At 28.7% G+C, this 18,972-nt stretch overlaps 2 protein-coding genes across 3 annotated transcripts in view; one reads left to right on the top strand and one right to left on the bottom strand.

Annotated features, from left to right (window-relative positions):
* The window catches only part of LOC103579398 (myocardin-related transcription factor A), a 29,024-nt gene extending 16,207 nt beyond the window's left edge, over positions 1 to 12,817 (top strand). Inside the window, exons 3-10 of the mRNA XM_008560784.2 lie at positions 506 to 802; positions 1,457 to 1,869; positions 2,205 to 2,489; positions 4,169 to 4,309; positions 4,747 to 5,230; positions 6,231 to 6,964; positions 7,480 to 7,992; positions 8,090 to 12,817. Of these exons, the coding sequence (XP_008559006.1) occupies positions 506 to 802; positions 1,457 to 1,869; positions 2,205 to 2,489; positions 4,169 to 4,309; positions 4,747 to 5,230; positions 6,231 to 6,964; positions 7,480 to 7,992; positions 8,090 to 8,464 (3,242 nt within the window). The 3' untranslated portion in view covers positions 8,465 to 12,817. The remainder of the gene's footprint in view (positions 1 to 505; positions 803 to 1,456; positions 1,870 to 2,204; positions 2,490 to 4,168; positions 4,310 to 4,746; positions 5,231 to 6,230; positions 6,965 to 7,479; positions 7,993 to 8,089) is intronic.
* A 3,452-nt stretch (positions 12,818 to 16,269) lies between these two features.
* LOC103579399 (3-phosphoinositide-dependent protein kinase 1) overlaps positions 16,270 to 18,972 on the bottom strand; it is a 112,912-nt gene continuing 110,209 nt past the window's right edge. For both annotated transcript variants that reach the window (XM_053739062.1, XM_008560785.2), the window contains one exon: positions 16,270 to 18,946. In XM_053739062.1, the coding sequence (XP_053595037.1) occupies positions 18,830 to 18,946 (117 nt within the window). In that variant the 3' untranslated portion in view covers positions 16,270 to 18,829. The remainder of the gene's footprint in view (positions 18,947 to 18,972) is intronic.

The following is an 18,972-nucleotide window of genomic DNA, read 5'->3' as shown; positions in this document are numbered from 1 at the left end:
CGTGCAATAATAACTAACGCAGCCCATTTCTGTGCATCTAAACTGTTTACTTGAGTTTAACTCACACCCATTTATACTTCACCCTCGATATAATCCAGTTGGCGTTTCGCTTAACATCTTACACAGTAGTTCCTCCAATTATGCTTTAGCCACCTCCACAACGACGAATTATAATCCCAAGAAAAGAGAACGGTGGCCTCTACTCCTACTACCCGGCGCTATCTCATCTACAACACATCTCTTCTTCTTCCTCTTCTTCTTCTTCTTCTTCTTCTTCTTTTTCTTTTTCTTCTTGTACATCAACTCGTTCTTCGTAGACTAATTTAGAACACTCTCGCAAGTCGTGACAATAACGACGCAGCCTGATCCAATTCATCAAAACTATTAACTTTACATCTATAAATACTATTTAAACTCACTAATTATAGTTATCCTGACTATATTAATCCGATAAATATATGTATATAAATATAAAATTTAAAAAAAATTAATAATTTTATTAAAGCTCCAAAAACACCCCCGGCATTTCATGAGCAACGTAAACAATTGGAGCGCGCAAAGACCGGAGATTTATTGAAAGCTAAAATTCAGCGTAGACCTGGACGTGATGAACTCGTACGACAGCACATACTTGAAGATGTCGGACATGTTGACCCAAGTCTTGCTGAGAGACAACGAATGCTAAAGAAAGCGCGACTCGCTGACCAGCTTAACGACCAACTCAGTCATCGGCCTGGTCCACTCGAACTTATTCAAAAAAATATTCTTCACACGGAGGAACCCATTGAGAGGGCAGTCAAAGGTAATTATAAATTAATATTTTAAACAATTAATAAGAAAGTTACTAATTTCAAGTATAATATTTCTAGTCTAAAATATTTCTAGTAAAAAAACCATTGCTGAAAAGGAGCAGGATTTTTTCCTTAATTTAAAAATAGTTAATAATTAATAGTCAAATTTTTGATATTACGGCAAAAATATTGGTCCTATGAAAAAATTTTTCAAATAAAAGTTGTTGGAAATTTAATTTCATAAAAAAAATGTCTCTTATGATTTTCTCTTAGGACTAATGAGAAAGCTGTAATTTCCAAATTAAGATTTTCATAATTATCAAAAATTTGAATCACTCATTATGAATCTTAATTTTGGAATTACGCTGAAAATATTAGTCGTATGCGAAAATCATAAGAGATATTTCTTGTAGGAAATTGCATTTCCTAAAACTTTTGTTTAAAAACTTTTTTTATAAGACCAATATTTTAGCCGTAATTCCAAATATTTAAACCATTAGTTTCAAAATTATGTTAAAAATTTTGTCCCCACTGAGAATTGATTAGGATAGATGAGAATAATCCCAAATTCGACTCCACCGTCCATCTTACGACATGAAACCATAAATTAAAAACCTGAATAATAATTTCTACAACTAAATTAAAATGATTTTTTACATCAACAGAGGGCCACATTCCCTTCAAAGCGACCTGCGAAGGTCAGGTGACGAAACCCCAGCCTCCAGATCACTATATCACCTTCGAAGATGACTCCCAGAGCTCCGAAGGCGTACCGTCCCCGCCGATTGAGTCTCGGACAGACGTACTAGAGACAGCAGCAACGTCCGCTGGAATAGTCACCGTTTCCTTGAGTATTCCAACCACCGGCGGTGCTGTCGTAGTTTCCTCGAGCTCGCCAGTATTTCAACAGACAACCGGAACCGAACCAACGATACAAACCTTCGCAGAACTCTGCAACAGTGTCGTTGGTAACCAACAGCAACTCCAGCAGCATCAGCAACAGCAACAGCAACAAAAACAACAGCAGCTCAACCACCAACTTGTCCAGCATCAAAACCAACAACACACATCGTCTCAGGTACGCAAGGTTGTTAAATTTAATTGAGGATCCCAGTAAGTTTTCTCTTACCGGTATCTATATGGCCCCTCGTTAACCTGAGGACCCACTGGAATCCCAATTTCTTTCTCGTATTCTCATCTAAAAGTCACGCCTGAAATACTGAGAGGAGATTGAGTTTACGATCAACTCTACGTGTCACAACATAAATTTTTTTCTGTATGTTGATGGATCGATTTAATGTACCACTTAAAAAAATATATATAAGCAGTATACTTTATTATGAAACTAGTTTCAAAATCTATAAGCCATTAAAATAAAAAATTCTAATGAAATAAATAATTAAAATTACACAGGCTAGTCAGACGAATGGCCCTGGTACGACACTACTTCCTCTGGCACCTGCCCCTAGTCCTATGTCACTTGGATCGACAACATCGAGCTTAAGTCCACTGTCAAATATATCAATAGCATCGCCGCCAGCACCTCCACCACAAGCGATAACACCAAGACCTCAACCGAGTCCAATATCAGTGACTGTTTGTCAGAGAAGTGACGCGCCCGGTAAAGACAAAAATCGTAAAAAATCTAAAACTAAAAATCAGCCTAAAACTCGCACTATCAAATTTCACGAATACAAGGTAATTATTATTTATTTATTTAAATTTAAATTTTATAGTGTTGACATTTTATTTTATATCGATTGTGAAATTTTGTTGCTGTTATTGTTTTTATTGGTGGGTTTGTAATATAAATCTCAAGTAACTCGTAAGAAATTCGGTCGGAGAGACGCCAAGAGCCATTTGTCCGAGTTTAAAATTTCGAGATAACGCCCGGCAAAGCAGGGCACGAAAAGAGATTAATAAAAAAGAAAAAAAAAATAAATAATAAAGTAAATGAAAATAAAAAGACAACGGTCTCAAGCCGTGAATCTTAACGATAAACATACTCTTGGTCAACTCTCCCTGTTACGCTTACGGCGAAACACCGGGACAGGGAGAAGTGGTAAAGGCGAGATCGTATCGAGTGATTAACTCTCGCGATCTCGTCGCCAGTGTACGGGACCACCTCGTTAGCACTGAGTAATTCGAGCGCTAATTGTGCTTGAGAGTGGTGTCGTGAAATGCAAACACGCGAATCATTGATGCTTGCAAATAAAATGGAACAATCGTCTATCAACTAAATTATGTAACAGTTAAAACAATTTGATTTTTTTTTAGTAGATATTTAATAGGAATTATAATTAATTGGGGTTTACTTTAAGTTTCAAAATATTTTTGCGCGCGGAAAATTTAATTTTTTTCTTAATGATTTCGCCGCTGATGTTATTTATCAGAAAGCGATAAACAAAAGATTAGAAAATAATTTTAAATTCGGAGTGCGAATAATTCGAAATTTTGAATAATTCATTAGTATTTGAAGTAATTGTGAATTTTTTTTAAATTTGAATTTGAAAATTTTTTTTTAATTTATTGTCAGATCAAAATTTTATGTTCGAAATTCGAACTGAATATTCGAATTTCTATCAAATAGTATGAAATTTTACGAACAATTTGAAAAATTGAAAATAATTCGAAAAATTCAAATTATTTGAGTTTTCGAAGTAATCATAAATTTTGTATTATTTATCACATTAGATAAAAATTTTAAATTCGAAGTTTAAATTTTAAAAATAATTCGAAAACTTTAAAAGAATTCGAAATATTCAGATAATTTGTCAATTTTTAAGTCATTCGTTAGTTTTCGAATTATTCGAAAAATTTGAATTCTTAAATTATTGTAATAAATTTTTTATAATTTATCACAAATTACCTAAAAATTTTACATTTGAAATTTGAACCGAACATTCGAATTAAAATCGAATAATACGAGTTTTAATTTTACAAATAATTCCAAGTATTCAAATTATTTTAAAAATTCAAATTATTTATGAGTTTTCTGAAGTAATAATTTTTCGAATTATTCGAATAATTTGAATTCCTAAATTATTGAAACAAATTTTTAAAAATTTATCACAAATCACGAAAAAAATTTACGTTTGAAGTTTAAACCAAACATTCAAATCATACTAAATGTTACAAATAATTCAAATTCAAAACTTCCCGCCCATTCCTTTTAAAAATAAATAAAGCCGCACTTTTTCATAATTACCTAAAAATTATATTACTATGAAATTTATATAACATTCCTGTCTGCTACGCCATTAACAGCTCTACTATATATAATATATAATATATATACTATAATATAATAAATAACTGCAACAATAATAATGACTGATAACTAATAAAAAATTAATAATTAACAATAATGTTGTCAGGGTCCGCCAAACGCGCAAAAGACATCGGTATCGTCTACTGCACCGGGTCTAGGATCCGCGTCACCTGGGGAAACGAGCTATGAGCTGCTTCTCCATCAACAGCAGCTCTTCCTACAGTGGCAACTTGAGTTGCAGCACAAGGTACCCAGCCAATGCGCTTTCTTCTTTTATCTTTCTCTCATTATTTATAATTAAATTTAAAAAAAAAACTCAAATTCGTCATCACTTAATTAAAACTAAAAACACAAATTACTTTTTCTCATTGCAACAATTACACGTGATCTGTAACATTTGGTCATACCGTGACATCTACAATAACAAATTTATTTTACAAACGAGTACTCTTTTATAATTTTTTTTTTTTTTTTTGCAATTCTTTTGCTGACAGTTTAAAAAAAAAAAAAGTTAATGCTTAAAATAAATTCCCCCAATTTCTTGTTACGGTTTCTCTAAAACCTTCGACAACTGCTGTGGTCTTTCCATTAACATACCACTAACTTAACCACATGTAATGATATTTAAAAAAAAAGCTTCATAAATGGAATTTATTTATTTAAAAAATGATGTTTTTATTACAGTACCCAAAAATAATTCTTCCGGCTGCACAAAAGCCATTATCGCTAACGAGTAGCGGTGGCAGTGATGCCGGTAGTATAAGTGGTGGAAGTGCAAATGCACCGAGTCCTGCACCATCTAATTCATCAAATAATCCCTCGGAACAGCCACCATTAAGGCCGTTGGGAAAACTCGAGGACATGAAAGTCAGTGATCTTAAAATAGAACTCAAGAGACGAAACCTTCCGGTCTCGGGTTCAAAGCCTCAATTAATCGAACGATTAAAACCTTACACGGAGACCTCGAGCACCAGCTTAACTGGAAACTCAAACGGACCTATGATTACACATATGGGACATATTCTTATGGATACTCCGGGTCCATTAACGTCTGATGACTCTAGTTCGCATGCCAAAAGTCCTGAGTCTCCGATAAAAGACGAACCTCATAGTCCGAGAATAGATTCACCTCACAATAGTGAACATGATGATCCGGCTAGTCCACCAGGTAATTTTATTCATTTTATTACTCGTTTTAAGCCTGGTCTAAGAGACAGGGGAAATTTTTATGATCCTGAAGTTAGCAGACAATTAACAACTCCAATTTTCTTTTGAACAAAAAAATAAAAATATGCACATGTAGAAAATTTAAAAAACTACATGTACAATTTTTTGATTTTTTTATTTTATTTTATTTTATTTTATTTTATTTTTTTTTTTTTTTTTTTTTTTTTTTTTTCAAATTTATCGTTTTTAAAAAAATCCAAAAATTATAAGGACTAATTTTAGTATCATAAACTTTTTAGAATTTCAGTCTCCCCAAATTTGAGTAAATTTTTTTACGAGTATTTTAATAAAAATACAAATTTCGATTTTGGAAAAAAATACTTTGGTCTTAAAAAAAAAAAAAAATTTTTTTTTAATTGAAAAATTTGGATTAAAAATAAATTACGGATTTTTTATAATACTAACTAAGAACTTTTTATCGAAAATTATGTCATAAATTTTGCAAAAAAATGTCAAATTTTTCTCATCCATTTTAGAAAAAAAAAATTAAAAATTAAAGTGTCTCAAAATATTTAAATTTAATTATGATAAAAAAATCTAAATTTATTAAATTAATTTTTCAAGGTCACTCAGAATTTCAAAAAATCATTAAAATATTTTTTTTTATCACCATTATCATGATAAAATTTTATTGCGTATCTATAAATATATATCTACCTAAAAATATTAATATTAAGTATTAGTTTTAAATTTAAAAACATCTTTTTACTTCCGCGACCTTTTAATGTTAATGTCAACTCGTAAAAATTTATTCCACTAAAACTAATGATTATTTTTACCTGATAATAATTCTCATAAATTTTTTTTCTCCATACGAAAAAAAATATAAAATCATCATAATAAAAAAAAAAAAATCTAAAGTATTTTATTACTCCTATTCAAAACACATTCAAATTTCCCGCGTACTATTAATTCGACAATAATAATCTACATAATTTTAGGTGATGACATAATAAAAGAACAACGCAAACGTATAGAAGAATTACAACAGGCGCTTTACATATCCCAGCAACAATTACAAAAAATCCGTCAAACTCAACCAGCAACAGTGCGAGCTGAGAAACTCGTTCTCCAGCATCATCTACAAAATAAAATGCAGCAGCAACAATTGGCCCTCCATTTGCAGCAGCTGCAACATCTCCAACAGCAACAGCAGCAGCACCAGCAGCAACAGAAACAAAACCAGCGGCTACAAAACCAACAGCAACAACAACAGCAACAACATGCTGCCTTCCAACAGCTAAATGCTAAAGCTAGTCTCGCTGCTTTTCTGCAATCGCAGCCAAATAGTACGACGATATTAGACTCCGCAACTCTGACTACTATTAATAATAAAAAGAATCAAGTTAAAAATAATAATAATAGCAATAATATTATTAATAATAATATTAATAATAATAATAATACTAGTAATAATAATAATAATAGTAATAACAATAACAGCAATACGACAGTTCAATTACCAGCAGCAATAGTACTAAATTTATCGAAACCTACTAAAATAAACGGGTCGTTACTTGGCGCACTTGTGGCTCAAGCTCAGCAGCAGCAGCAGCAGCAGCAACAACAACAACAACAGCAACAGCAACAACAACGGCCTGTAAGCACGACGATAACGTCAATAGAAGATAAATCGTCACCTCCACAGTATGATGATGCAGCTAAATTACTAAAGGTATTTATTTTTATTTTTTTCATTAGACCTGCACTGAAAATTTTTGAAAAATATCTACTTAAGAGACTTGACACAAGTGACGACAACAAGTAGTAAAATAAGCAATCGAAACGATTTTTCAATTTACATGATAGGAAAAACTACACAAATTTTCTATCTAGTCTCCGGAACCAACATTTGCATGTCTTATTTACACCAAAAAAGGTGACAGACAAACAAAATTTTCCTTCTCTTTCTAAAAGACATCTTTAAGACATCTTAAAACTGTCCTTGTGCTACTTAACTTATTCCTGCCCTGTTTGGAGAAGGGAGAGACGGAAATTCTTTTCCAACTCTAGACATTAAAACTCTCAGTATCAATGTAGATAATATAAAAAATACATCGCGACATGGTACAAAACATGAACTCAGACTTAAAATGACGTTAGTCAACTTGACCCTCGCCTAAAATCTTATTTAACCCCTAGCCACCCAATATACTATTTAATTAAAAAAATTTATAATAAAAATTTCAGGTTAAAATCGAACCAGTGCAAAAAAATCACATAAAGAGTCAAGTAGTGGATGATGTCCTAGAAATTCTAATAAAAAATGGAGAATTGCCGCCTAGTGCGGCACAAGATCCAGCGACTCCAACCACACCGAACCGTCAGTTGCAACAAAATTTAGTATTCTCAGCGGCAGCAGACAGCGCAACACAAAATTTAGTATTTACCGCAGCCAGTCCTATAAGTCCAATGGCGATGGATATCAGTCAGAGCGGATGTCCAAGTTCGCCAGCGTCATCTTCGCCCCCTGTACCTCCTCCATTACCATTAGCGACATTCTCCGTGCAATTACCCAGTGCTCTACATCAGCACGGACAGCATCAAGACGAAATTCCATCATTTACCGCTGATTTATTGAACTCAAATCCTGAACTTGACACCGCGATGCTTCTAAGTCCACAGTCTGTGCAACAGGGGTCTCCTGATCCGCAACCTCCACAAGAAGTCACGTCTTCCGATAACACAAATCTTGACCTCAAGGTAAATATTCTTTTTTTAAAACCCATCGATTACCGAACGTAATTTTTTTTTAATTTATTCAAATATTAACGTCTGCTAATTATTTATTTAAAAACAGGAACTAGGTTTAGATCTAGAAACCCTGGACACGATGGACTTTGGTCAGTTGGATTGTGATCTGGGAGTTAAAATCGAAGCACCACAAGAATTTATGGATCTCGGTGACATGCCGATGGATATGGATGATCCTGATTGGCTTGACTCCTTGATGCCGCAATCGCCTCCACCTTTGCAACAGACAACAATCAATCAGTCCAACAATAATCACAACAATTCATCACCAGTTTGTGCTCAATCTACAGTAACAGATCTTTACGATCCGCTTCTTGCCAACAGTCAAGATCCCTTTGATCTTTTTAATATGGAAGACTCTGATTTTAAAATGTCCTCTGATCTTTCTCTCACTTGGGACAAACTTGACTTCGCGACCTAGCCCGAAATATACTATTGGGATTTGGCCATTTGTACTTAGCAGTAAAAATTAATTGATTAATTAATTAATTAATTGAATTATTTTATCGTCGTGTCAAATAAACATTGAACGCGTCGTGATAGATGTGAGTCTGATGGTCCTGCCGATGCTCTAATCAAATGTACTTATGTAGTTTAAAAAAAAATATTAATTTTTATTGTATAAAAAAAAAAGATAAATTTTTTATTAAATTATTTTAAAAATTTATAAACGTTTTAGTACTTGACAGCTGTCAGTTTATTTAATCTGTAATTAAGTATGAGTCAATTTATTTTATTTTTATTATTATTTTTAAAATAATTGTTAATAATTATTGGAAAAAAAACAAAGCTTCGTGCTATCGTGGACCAAGACTGGAAAATAAGTGCGCGTAATTTTATGAAATTTATAAATTTTTATTTGAGAAAAATTAAACTGGTCGTGATAATAATTATTATCATTGATAATAATTTTTTATGGCCAGTCTCAAAAACTAGGGAACAACAAAAAATAAAATCGGACGAATCGATTGGAAAGACTTGAAGTGCGAGTGTTGACGGTGGTTTTAAAAATTCTCCAAAGAATTAATCTGTGTAGAGGTTTTATAAAAATAAGTTTTACTCAACCTCATGTGTGTTAATTGCTTGAGTTATTGTAATAACTGCAGGTTAAGTGTGTGCTAAAAATACCAGATCAGAAAAAAAATGATAATTGTAGAATTCAAATCTCATAGCAGATTGGGTAGAAATTAGGGATGTCGGGATCGTGTTCGAATATAATACTATTCGATTTGAAATTTATCGACAAGGGCATTTTCGACAGTACCCCCTCCCTCCCACTTTGAAAATATGCAATGACTCAACTGATATGAGCGTATTCAAATTTAATTAATTAATTTTTAAAAAATTAACGAAATTTATTAAATAAATTTAAAAATTTGAATCATACTGATATGATTTTACTGAAAAATTCGAATTATTCGACCAAGTTTGAATGGAGTAATTCAAAAATTAAAATTATTCGCACATCTCGGATAGAAGTACCAATTATGGCTACTGCTCCATTTTTAGACATTTAATATTTTATTTTAATTAATCAAAAAGTGATAAAAATATCTCTGTACAAATTTTTTAATTAAAATTTTTCATTGTCAAAAACTGGCCCTAAAGTGTCCAAAAACGGTACCGCTGCCCTTTAAAAATAATCACATAATTAAGAAAAAGAAATAAAAAATTTCTGCGCCTGATAATCATTATCAAGACTCATTGATAAAAATTTTCATCAATGCCTTTAATTTAATTAAAAAAAAAAAAAAATGATAATAATAAAAAAAAAGCTATCGAGTCTTCCATGATTTTTCGACGCAGTATAACTTATAAGCCAGAGTATGTGATTCTAGAATATATATATATTTAAATATAATGTAAAATTAATAATCAATAATAAATACGAGAACGAGTTAATGCGCTAAGCGTCGATAGGAGAGAATAATGGGCACGGCATCGCGCGACATTGTTTTTTTTTTCTCCCAGTGTTATATTTATTTATAGTTTTGTGACATTCCATGCTTTGAAACTGTCAAACGAATAAATAATGAAATAATTATTTATAGTAATATTACCACTATCAATTAACATTTATCGTATCATCTGATTGTAATTTGTCTATTTATATATTTAAATTTAAATGCGTTAGACGCAGCAACGGGAGATTTATCGTGACTGCCACAATGCGAGAGAGAACGAATATTTTTAAATAATAAATTTTTTTAATTGTTATTTTACTTGCGATTGTAGTAAGAACTTTTTTTTTTTTTTAATGGTGCGTTGTGGCTGATATCCAAAGAGATGTCACGTTATAGATTCCGTAAGGGCGAGTTATAACATAAGGGCGTGGAATTTTTTTTTCTTAATTGACTATTTTTTATTTTATATAAAATTAGATAATGAAAAATAGAAATTTTGATTTATTTGAATTTTTTATATGCGTCCTTATATAGGTCAGAAAAAGGGACGGAAAACCTTAAGGTCGTCAAAAAATATTCTTATAATTGAATATTTTTATGATGAATATTTTTATTTAGAAGTATCTAAATTAAAAAAAAAATACTCGCCCTTATGGTTCTTGGTACCACTCAGAGAACTATAAGGGCGTATTTAAAAAAAAAATTTTTTCATCAGGAAATTTTTCATTGGAAAATATAAGAATAGAAAAAAACAAATTTACTATTTTTAATTTTTTTTATTCGCCCTTATGGACCTTAAGATAAGGGCCGACCTTAAGGACCTAAAATTTATTTTCAAATAATCAATAGAAATTTTTTTGTTCATAAGTATAAAAAAAAAAAAAAATTTTAACGGCCCTTATAGTTCCTGGTACCTGTCTAGAATAATAAGGGCGTAAAAAAAATAATTCTGTTGATTGATGTGTTTGTTATGTAGACACACGAAATTTAAAAACAAAAAAATTACTCGCCCTTATAATTTTTCGAACCTACTCGAAGAACCTTAAGGGCCTAAAAAATTTTTTTTCAATAATTTATATATTTATTTTTTATCTAGAAGTATCAAAATTAAAAATAAATTACCGGCCCTTATAGTTCCTGGTACTTATCACTCTAAGGACGAATAACTATCGCTACTTACGTAGTCTGTAACGCGATATATCCCTCTAGTTAAATATATTTAGATATATAGATACATAAATTATCAATCGAATAATTTAAATAATCGATTGCAGTAAAAGTTTATTTAATAATTAATGAATATGAATATATAATACATACTAATATATCAATACGATTAATAATAGTGTTTCGATAAATAATAAATATTTTATTTGATTATTATTAATTTAAAAAAAAAAAAAAAAAACAAATAATGCGTTATATTTCATTGTATTATATACTTTTCTCTATACGTTCTCTCTGCAGTAGAAGAGGAACAAAAGTAGCCAACATTCCAAGTACATTATGTTCCTCATTTCCGTTTCATTAATAAGTAAAGTTCAAAGAGCTAATATACACAGAAAAAATTAATTTCTTGGTGCAAAAAAAAAGTTTACTTAAGTCAAGAAAATTTTTATTTGCCTTGAGAAATTTTTTATATTAGGAATTAAAAATAAAATTTTCTTGACTCAAGAAAAATTTTTCTGACGCAAGAAAAAATTTCTTGAGCTAAGAAATTTTTTTTTTAGCCCTAAGAAAATTTTTACTTTTAATTCATAATAATAAATATTTCTTAAGCCAAGAAAATTTTTTTTTTATATATATAAATATATATATATATATTTTTTTTTCATTTGCATGCCGGTGTCGCTGTTTCTCTCAAGAACAATGCATTTAAAGCTCAACACTCGTGTTAATTAACAAAACAACGAATTAATTAAAAATTATAAAATCAAATTATCGATAAATTAAAAAAAAATGCATTTAAATTAATTGATTAATTTAAAATTACAATTGATTGTTAAAAATTTAAAAATAATGCCCATAATTTTTAGTTAAAAAAAAAAATTGTTTTTTTTTTCAATTAAATTTAATAAAATTACGTACTCGATTTATCGTAAGATAATTTAAATAAATTAATTAACCGGATGTGTCAAAGAATATTTATAATAATTAATATTTAAATTATTATAATAAAATAAATAATCCTTAGCTGCCACATATCGCTTCCTTGTACCGTCAGCACTCGTTGCCATGACAATAATCGTCTAATTATTGTTTTTGTAAAATATTGTAATATATTATTACTATCATTATTATCATTAATATTAATATTATTATTGTAATTTTAATGTATAATTAATAATTCATAAAAAAAAACTGTAGTGTGACAAACTAATTTAAAAAAATGTTATTATAATAATAATAATAATAATAATAATTACTCAGCGGTTAAGAATAATTGTGTGACTGAGTCGCGCGGTAAGGATCGTTACTTAATAATAATAATAAATATTTATTATAAAAATAATAATTAATAATTAATAATTAATTTGTTATGATTTATAATTGAAATAATAATTATTATTATTATTGTATACGATTATATTATTTGCGATTGGGCTGTGCGAATTCTGTTGGTAGTTTTATTATTAATAATAAAAAAAAAAAAACAATTAAGTCTCGAGTGTCTTTGTGACGTAACAATAATTATTGCAAGTGCTTGACATTTTGTTAATAAAAAATAATTTGTGTACCAGACCCAATTACTTGAAATATATATGACTATTTATATGTATATTGTATGAATGATTATTATATATAGAAGAATGGTGTAAGTGAAAAAATAAAATTGTCAAATATGAATATTATGTAATAAATTATTTTAAGTAACGGTCATATAATTATTGCTAGAGAGAGTGTTATTTATTTTTATTTGTTGCAAATTTATCGATTGCCTTCCATTTGAGTAAATAAATAAATAAATATAAATTTATTTTTTGTTGCGTTACTTTTTTTTAATTTTAATCCTTGTTAATTTAAGAGGGACCACTAGAGTAAAATTTTGAAAAGAAAGTGGGTGCGTGTACTTATGTACGCGCGTTAGAAGTTATACTTCTTTGGCGTGATTAAATAGTATATTACCCATCTAGGCAAGTAAGGTAAGAAAGCCTCGGATCACATGTAATTGTTAGCCGAGACCAAGCCGAGGTCAACAAATATGTGAACTGAGGCTTTCTTATTTACTTCTCGAGGTAAAGTAATATTTGCGCGGTAAATTTAAATATTTGAAAAATAAGTTATTAAAAATTGAAAACAAATTAAAAATCGTACATCAAAATAAAATGGCGGCAGAATATGATAAAAAAATATTTAAAAATTAAAAAAAAAACACTTGAGTGTTTGAACAAACCTTGGTGGGGAAATAATATGCAGAAGGGTGTCCTAATACACTTGGAGATTTGATTTAAATTGCTCCAAGTGTATTTCAGCTAAAAAACGTCACTTAACTGCTATTTCCCACCAGACGATGCCAGATGATTTTGCTCAGGAACTTGGAAGTTGTCAGCATCAGCATCAGCCATCAGCCATCAGCAACACTTCACACTAACACTGAACACTCAACACTTAATGACACCACAGATACTTTCCACAATTAAAATTTTATAAACACTGGACATTTTAGTTAAACAATTAATATGAACAATAAATTTTATGAATGATTCCGCGAATTAACTGCGTTACTGTGTTTCAATTTAAACGTAAAGAAGAATTTGGACTACTACTGAAGTTGTCGATGATACTGGCTGCCGCTATTGGACCGTCAGTTGATACAAAACAATCGATTATGCGATTCATTCGACCGCCTTAGTTTTAGTACAAATTTTAGCGTTGAATACAGCGCCACACAGTGGTGGCATTTTAGCGCGAAATTTAAAAATTGATATTTAATAATTTTATCAAAATTTACTTGTGTCAATAATTATATTAATTAGATTAAAAATTATACGCGGATTTTTTTAATTTTGAACAATAACTTATTAATTATTCTTATTACTTGAGCGGTACTTAAATTTTTGAAAAATAAATTATTAGAAATTGAAGACAAATTAAATGTCGTAAATCAAAATAAGATGGCGACATAATTTGATAGATATATTTAAAATATTAAAAAAAAAACAACACGAAAGTTTACCGCACAAAAACACTGACATCACTTACAAAATAAAACACTACTCACGAACGGTCATTTTTTATTTAAAAAATAAATAACAAGTATATTTTAAAAATGTCAGTAATTAACCGAAGTCTTATAATTTTTGGGTTGTTTTAAAAATGATAAATTAAAAAAAAAAATATTTAAGAAAATTGCACTTATAGCATTTTTTATTTCCTACATGTGTATATTTTTAGTTATCATTTTTTTTATAATTTATCATTTCTAAAAAATCCGAAAATTATTAACTGTCTGCTAACTTCAAGATGATTTTTAAAAATGTCGGCAAAAAATAACTTGCACAAAAAAAAAAAATTTTCACATCACTTGATAAAAAAAACTATCTACTGACACAAAATTACTCACTGATAATTGTTCAATACTTTTTCATTTAAATAATAACTAATAAAATTTATTTTCACTGAATTTAAATTAATAAAACGAACGACAACGAACACCGATAGCTCGACAGTGGGAACACTGACACGATTTATTTAAAAGCGTTCTTTTACTACTTATATTTTACATACCGACTTCATTATTATCACAAAATGTTCAATGACCGTCAAATATTATTTATAGACACTTGTTTTAATAAATATAACCGAAAAAATAAATTATTTGCTTATTAAATCATGAGCTAGACGCGGCTGGCGTCATTACGATGGCAACAGTATGAAGTTAGACTCAGAATACTTGCGCAGTTGTGGGAGCGGTTGGGACGCCTGCGCAGTAGATTTAGACGCGCATGCGCAAAATTATTCTGAGTCAGCTTCTCTCCGCCTGACGCTCTCTCATTGTCGTTCTCAATTTATTCAGTTAAATTAATTCTTTTAATTACTGCCACACTCAATTATAAATGTACTGTTGTTTTAAATTATTTTTTATCAAATGATGAACATTTTGTGATTTAAATAAATGTGTGTCCGTGAGTGTAAGTTATTAAATAAATTAAATTGTGTCGGCTTAGTTCTCGGGGCTCTCGGGTTACTCAGCGCCATGCTGGCGTCGGAATTTTTAAACGGGAATAAAAATAATTAAATGTGTTTTCTTTTATTATAAATAATATAATTAAGTGATTGTGATAATTTGGTGATTAATTAGTTGTGATAATTGAATTGTTTTAGTGAGTGGTTATGTGTTTAATTTATTTATTTCTTGATGGTAATGCACTTGCACTGGCAGCGGAAAATAGAAATGGCGGGAAGCGTGAGTAAATTTAAAAAAAATTATTGATTTGTTTTTTATTTATTGGTTATAATGGATCAAAATTCTTATAATAATAATGTTTGCTTTTTAATTTTATTTGATTAATTTTTTTTACAAGTGTGAATGTAGACATTAGACAAATTTAAAGTTATCAATAGAGTAAATAATTTAAATAATAATATTTATAAAAAATGCATTTATTAATTTCAAAATTCTTTAAATTTAATTTTATTAATTACTTATTCAATTTATTAACAATTTTTAAATTGTTTAATATCTGTTATATTCACTCACATTTTTTTTTTAATTTTGTTTGAATATCCCGCGTTTTTGTCATAGATGTCGCTTTTTTTTAAATCCATTCCAGCCCGCGTGTATATGATCCTGGAGTGGGCAAACAATTAGGAATTTTCGGATTTTTTTTTCACCATATCAATTATAAAAAAACAAAAACTAAAAATATGCACACGTAGAAAATTTTAAAAACCATAGGCGCAATTTATCTAAATTTTTTTTTTATTAATTTAATCGTCTAAAAAAGAAATTCAAAAATTATTAGACGTCTGCTAACTTCAGCATCATCGCGTGTATAATTAAAAAAAAATAAAAACTCGTTATCGATCAGTCGAATATTAAGAGTACATCCCGTTGTCCTGGTAATGACATTGGTTAGTCGACGTCTGATAATTTTTTTTTTAAATTAAACTGACAAGAAATAAAAAAATTATATGAATAATTTAAAATTTAAATAAAAATTCATAATTAAAAAAAAAAGAAAACGACTATGAAATAAAAATTTAAAAAAATAATGATTAAATATAAAATTTTCTATAAAATAATTACAACTATCATGGAAAAAGGTAAATAAAATAACTCACAATTTTTAGCATTTCAATGAAATTTAATATAAATAAATTGAAATATTGATCATATGTCAATAGGGCTTTAACATTCACATCATACTTAAATTTTTACACAAATTATTATAATCATACATTATTCATTTATTAAATCAAATGATCTTAAATATAACTCGCGGTATATATGCGCAGAAATAAAACGCAAAGAGTTATATCTAACAATAAAATAATAATAGTAATAATAATAATAATAATAGTAATAATAATACGCCCTTAGTATGTGTGTAATAATGATGTGTATAACGTACATAAAAGTACACACTTAGTCTACATACATTTAATAATACTGTAAATTTAATTATAATCTTGACTTGCATCGAAAAAAAAAAACACAAACAATAACCAGTAGACATAAAATTATTACGCCAAATTATGTAATTGATGATAATTATAATTATTATTTATTTATATAAACATTAAAGTATCTTAACTACGGCAATAATTAATTTTATATCGAGGTCTAAAATTTATTTAATTATTTTATTGGCTAATGACGTAGTACCAGTAATTAATCACCGGCTTACTGCGAGGTATTGAGATAAAAAGTTTGCAGTACCTACATAAAACGTAGATAGAGCAAAGTTTATTATAAATACTCTTTGATTCGCACAAGCCGGCAATTAAACGCGACATTAATTTATAAAATTTTTCCTCAACATTAATATTGCACATATATATATATAAATATGACTTATAATTAAATTAGAAATACAATTTGTCAGAAAATATATACATGAGGTCGCGCAGCCCGCCCAGACCTTACATGACCTGTCAAAAGCGGTCTTTTTGAACCGACCATTGGGCACCGGGGACAATTATTTAATTAATAAATAATTAAATCATTATTTCGAGCAGCTTGACTCGGTATATATTTTCTGACTTATATATTTCTAAATACCCTGATTTATTCTGTGCTAACGTTTGAGAAAAAATTTTAGGTATCGATACAATCGAGCTATTGACTTTTGCTTATTTAGATTTTATAATGAGACTTTTATTTGTACACTCGTTTATCTACGGATTTATAAATAAATAAATATATATATGTATATGTAGAGATAGATAGATATAAATTATTTACAAGACGTACGTACATGTACGCACTTAATTAACATATAAATATTATACAACAAATGGACATTGAACTCGATTGTATGTCACGTGAGTCAGTACTACGCATTTTAATTTTGAACACGGCAGTATTTACATAAAAGGTGATAGTACTGCTGCCGGTTCAATAGAAACACAGCAACTGCAGTATCTATTTGTTAATAATAATTTTTTTTTTTTTTTTTTTTTTTTTTTTCAAGTCAGATAGTAATTACAATAACTATAACAATAATACTAGTTGCATTGACACGTATGAATAATAATAGTAATGTTTTAACGAACAAATAAATAATGAAGAATGTTTTAAATAAATATTAAATGATAATAATGAACTGTAAAAAAATCGGAGTAAATTCGGAGTGATTACGGATTTTAAATTAATCAAAATTAACTCCGTCACTAATCAAAGTTTCGAAGTCAAAATTTTTTTTTTTGCGGTCATTTTAAAGTGATCGGGATTTTTTTAAAATTCGCATTTACTCCGATTCGAAATTTGAATGTTAAATTAAATTCCCCTCCGAAGTAAATTTAAATAAATAACGAGTCTGACTCCGAATTTACTCCGCAAATTTTGTTACAGTATGAAAAATTATATAACGTAATGCAAATCGTTGATATAAATTAACAAAAAAAAAAAAAGAAAAAAAATTAAGTAACGGCATACATTATAAATGAAAATGAATTTAAAATATGTTAATATTTTTATACGACACAATAAACACTTTCGCGACATAACATTTACTTACTATTTAATTTAACTAATTAATTATTGACTAAAAAATTATTGAGTATCTATTAATTTTTTTAGATCTCGGTTATAATTAGTTTAAATTGTCTAATTTTTTTTAAATTATTGTGTTACTAGTAGTCCGCTATTAAAATGTCACTTGAATTTCATATATATGTATATATATATATTTTTTTTATGTCGTGTTAAATTAACTCTATGATTATAATTACTAATTATTCAACAAAGCCGATTTATAAACTCGATATTTACAATATTTACAAAGGAATGATTAAATAATAATATTAATAATAATAATAATAATAATAATGATAATAATAATAATAAGAATAATAATAATAATAATAATGAATTAAAATGAGTAGAGAAAAATGCGTATAATAAGTGTGCATTTAAAATTATATATCTTACGCACATTTACGGCGATGTATTAAAGCTTTTAACGTTAATTAACTCACGGATTGTTTTTTAATTATATATTAATTCAACAATTATTTAAAAATGTTTAATAATTACTTTGGATACGTACTTTAAGTTAAAGTCGTCATAAATAAATAAGTTATATACATAACTGACGATTTTTACTTAAAAAAAAAAAAAATATATATATATATATATATATATAGAAGTGACACTATTGCGAACTGTCATTAATTGTCGTATACATTTACTGCAATGACATTTACATAAATTGTCATTAATGTGATTTTTTGTTTTCCTGCAAACCGTAATAGTGAACTCTCATTTCTTCGATAACTCGACACCATTCTAGTGCAAAACCTTCAGGGTCTTCGAGATAATACGTTCTGTCAGGCTGCAATCATAAAAAAAATGTATTAT

This window comes from Microplitis demolitor, chromosome 5, assembly GCF_026212275.2.
Source record: "Microplitis demolitor isolate Queensland-Clemson2020A chromosome 5, iyMicDemo2.1a, whole genome shotgun sequence".
NCBI lineage: Eukaryota > Metazoa > Arthropoda > Insecta > Hymenoptera > Braconidae > Microplitis > Microplitis demolitor.
This window is presented reverse-complemented; position numbering and strand designations above follow the sequence as displayed.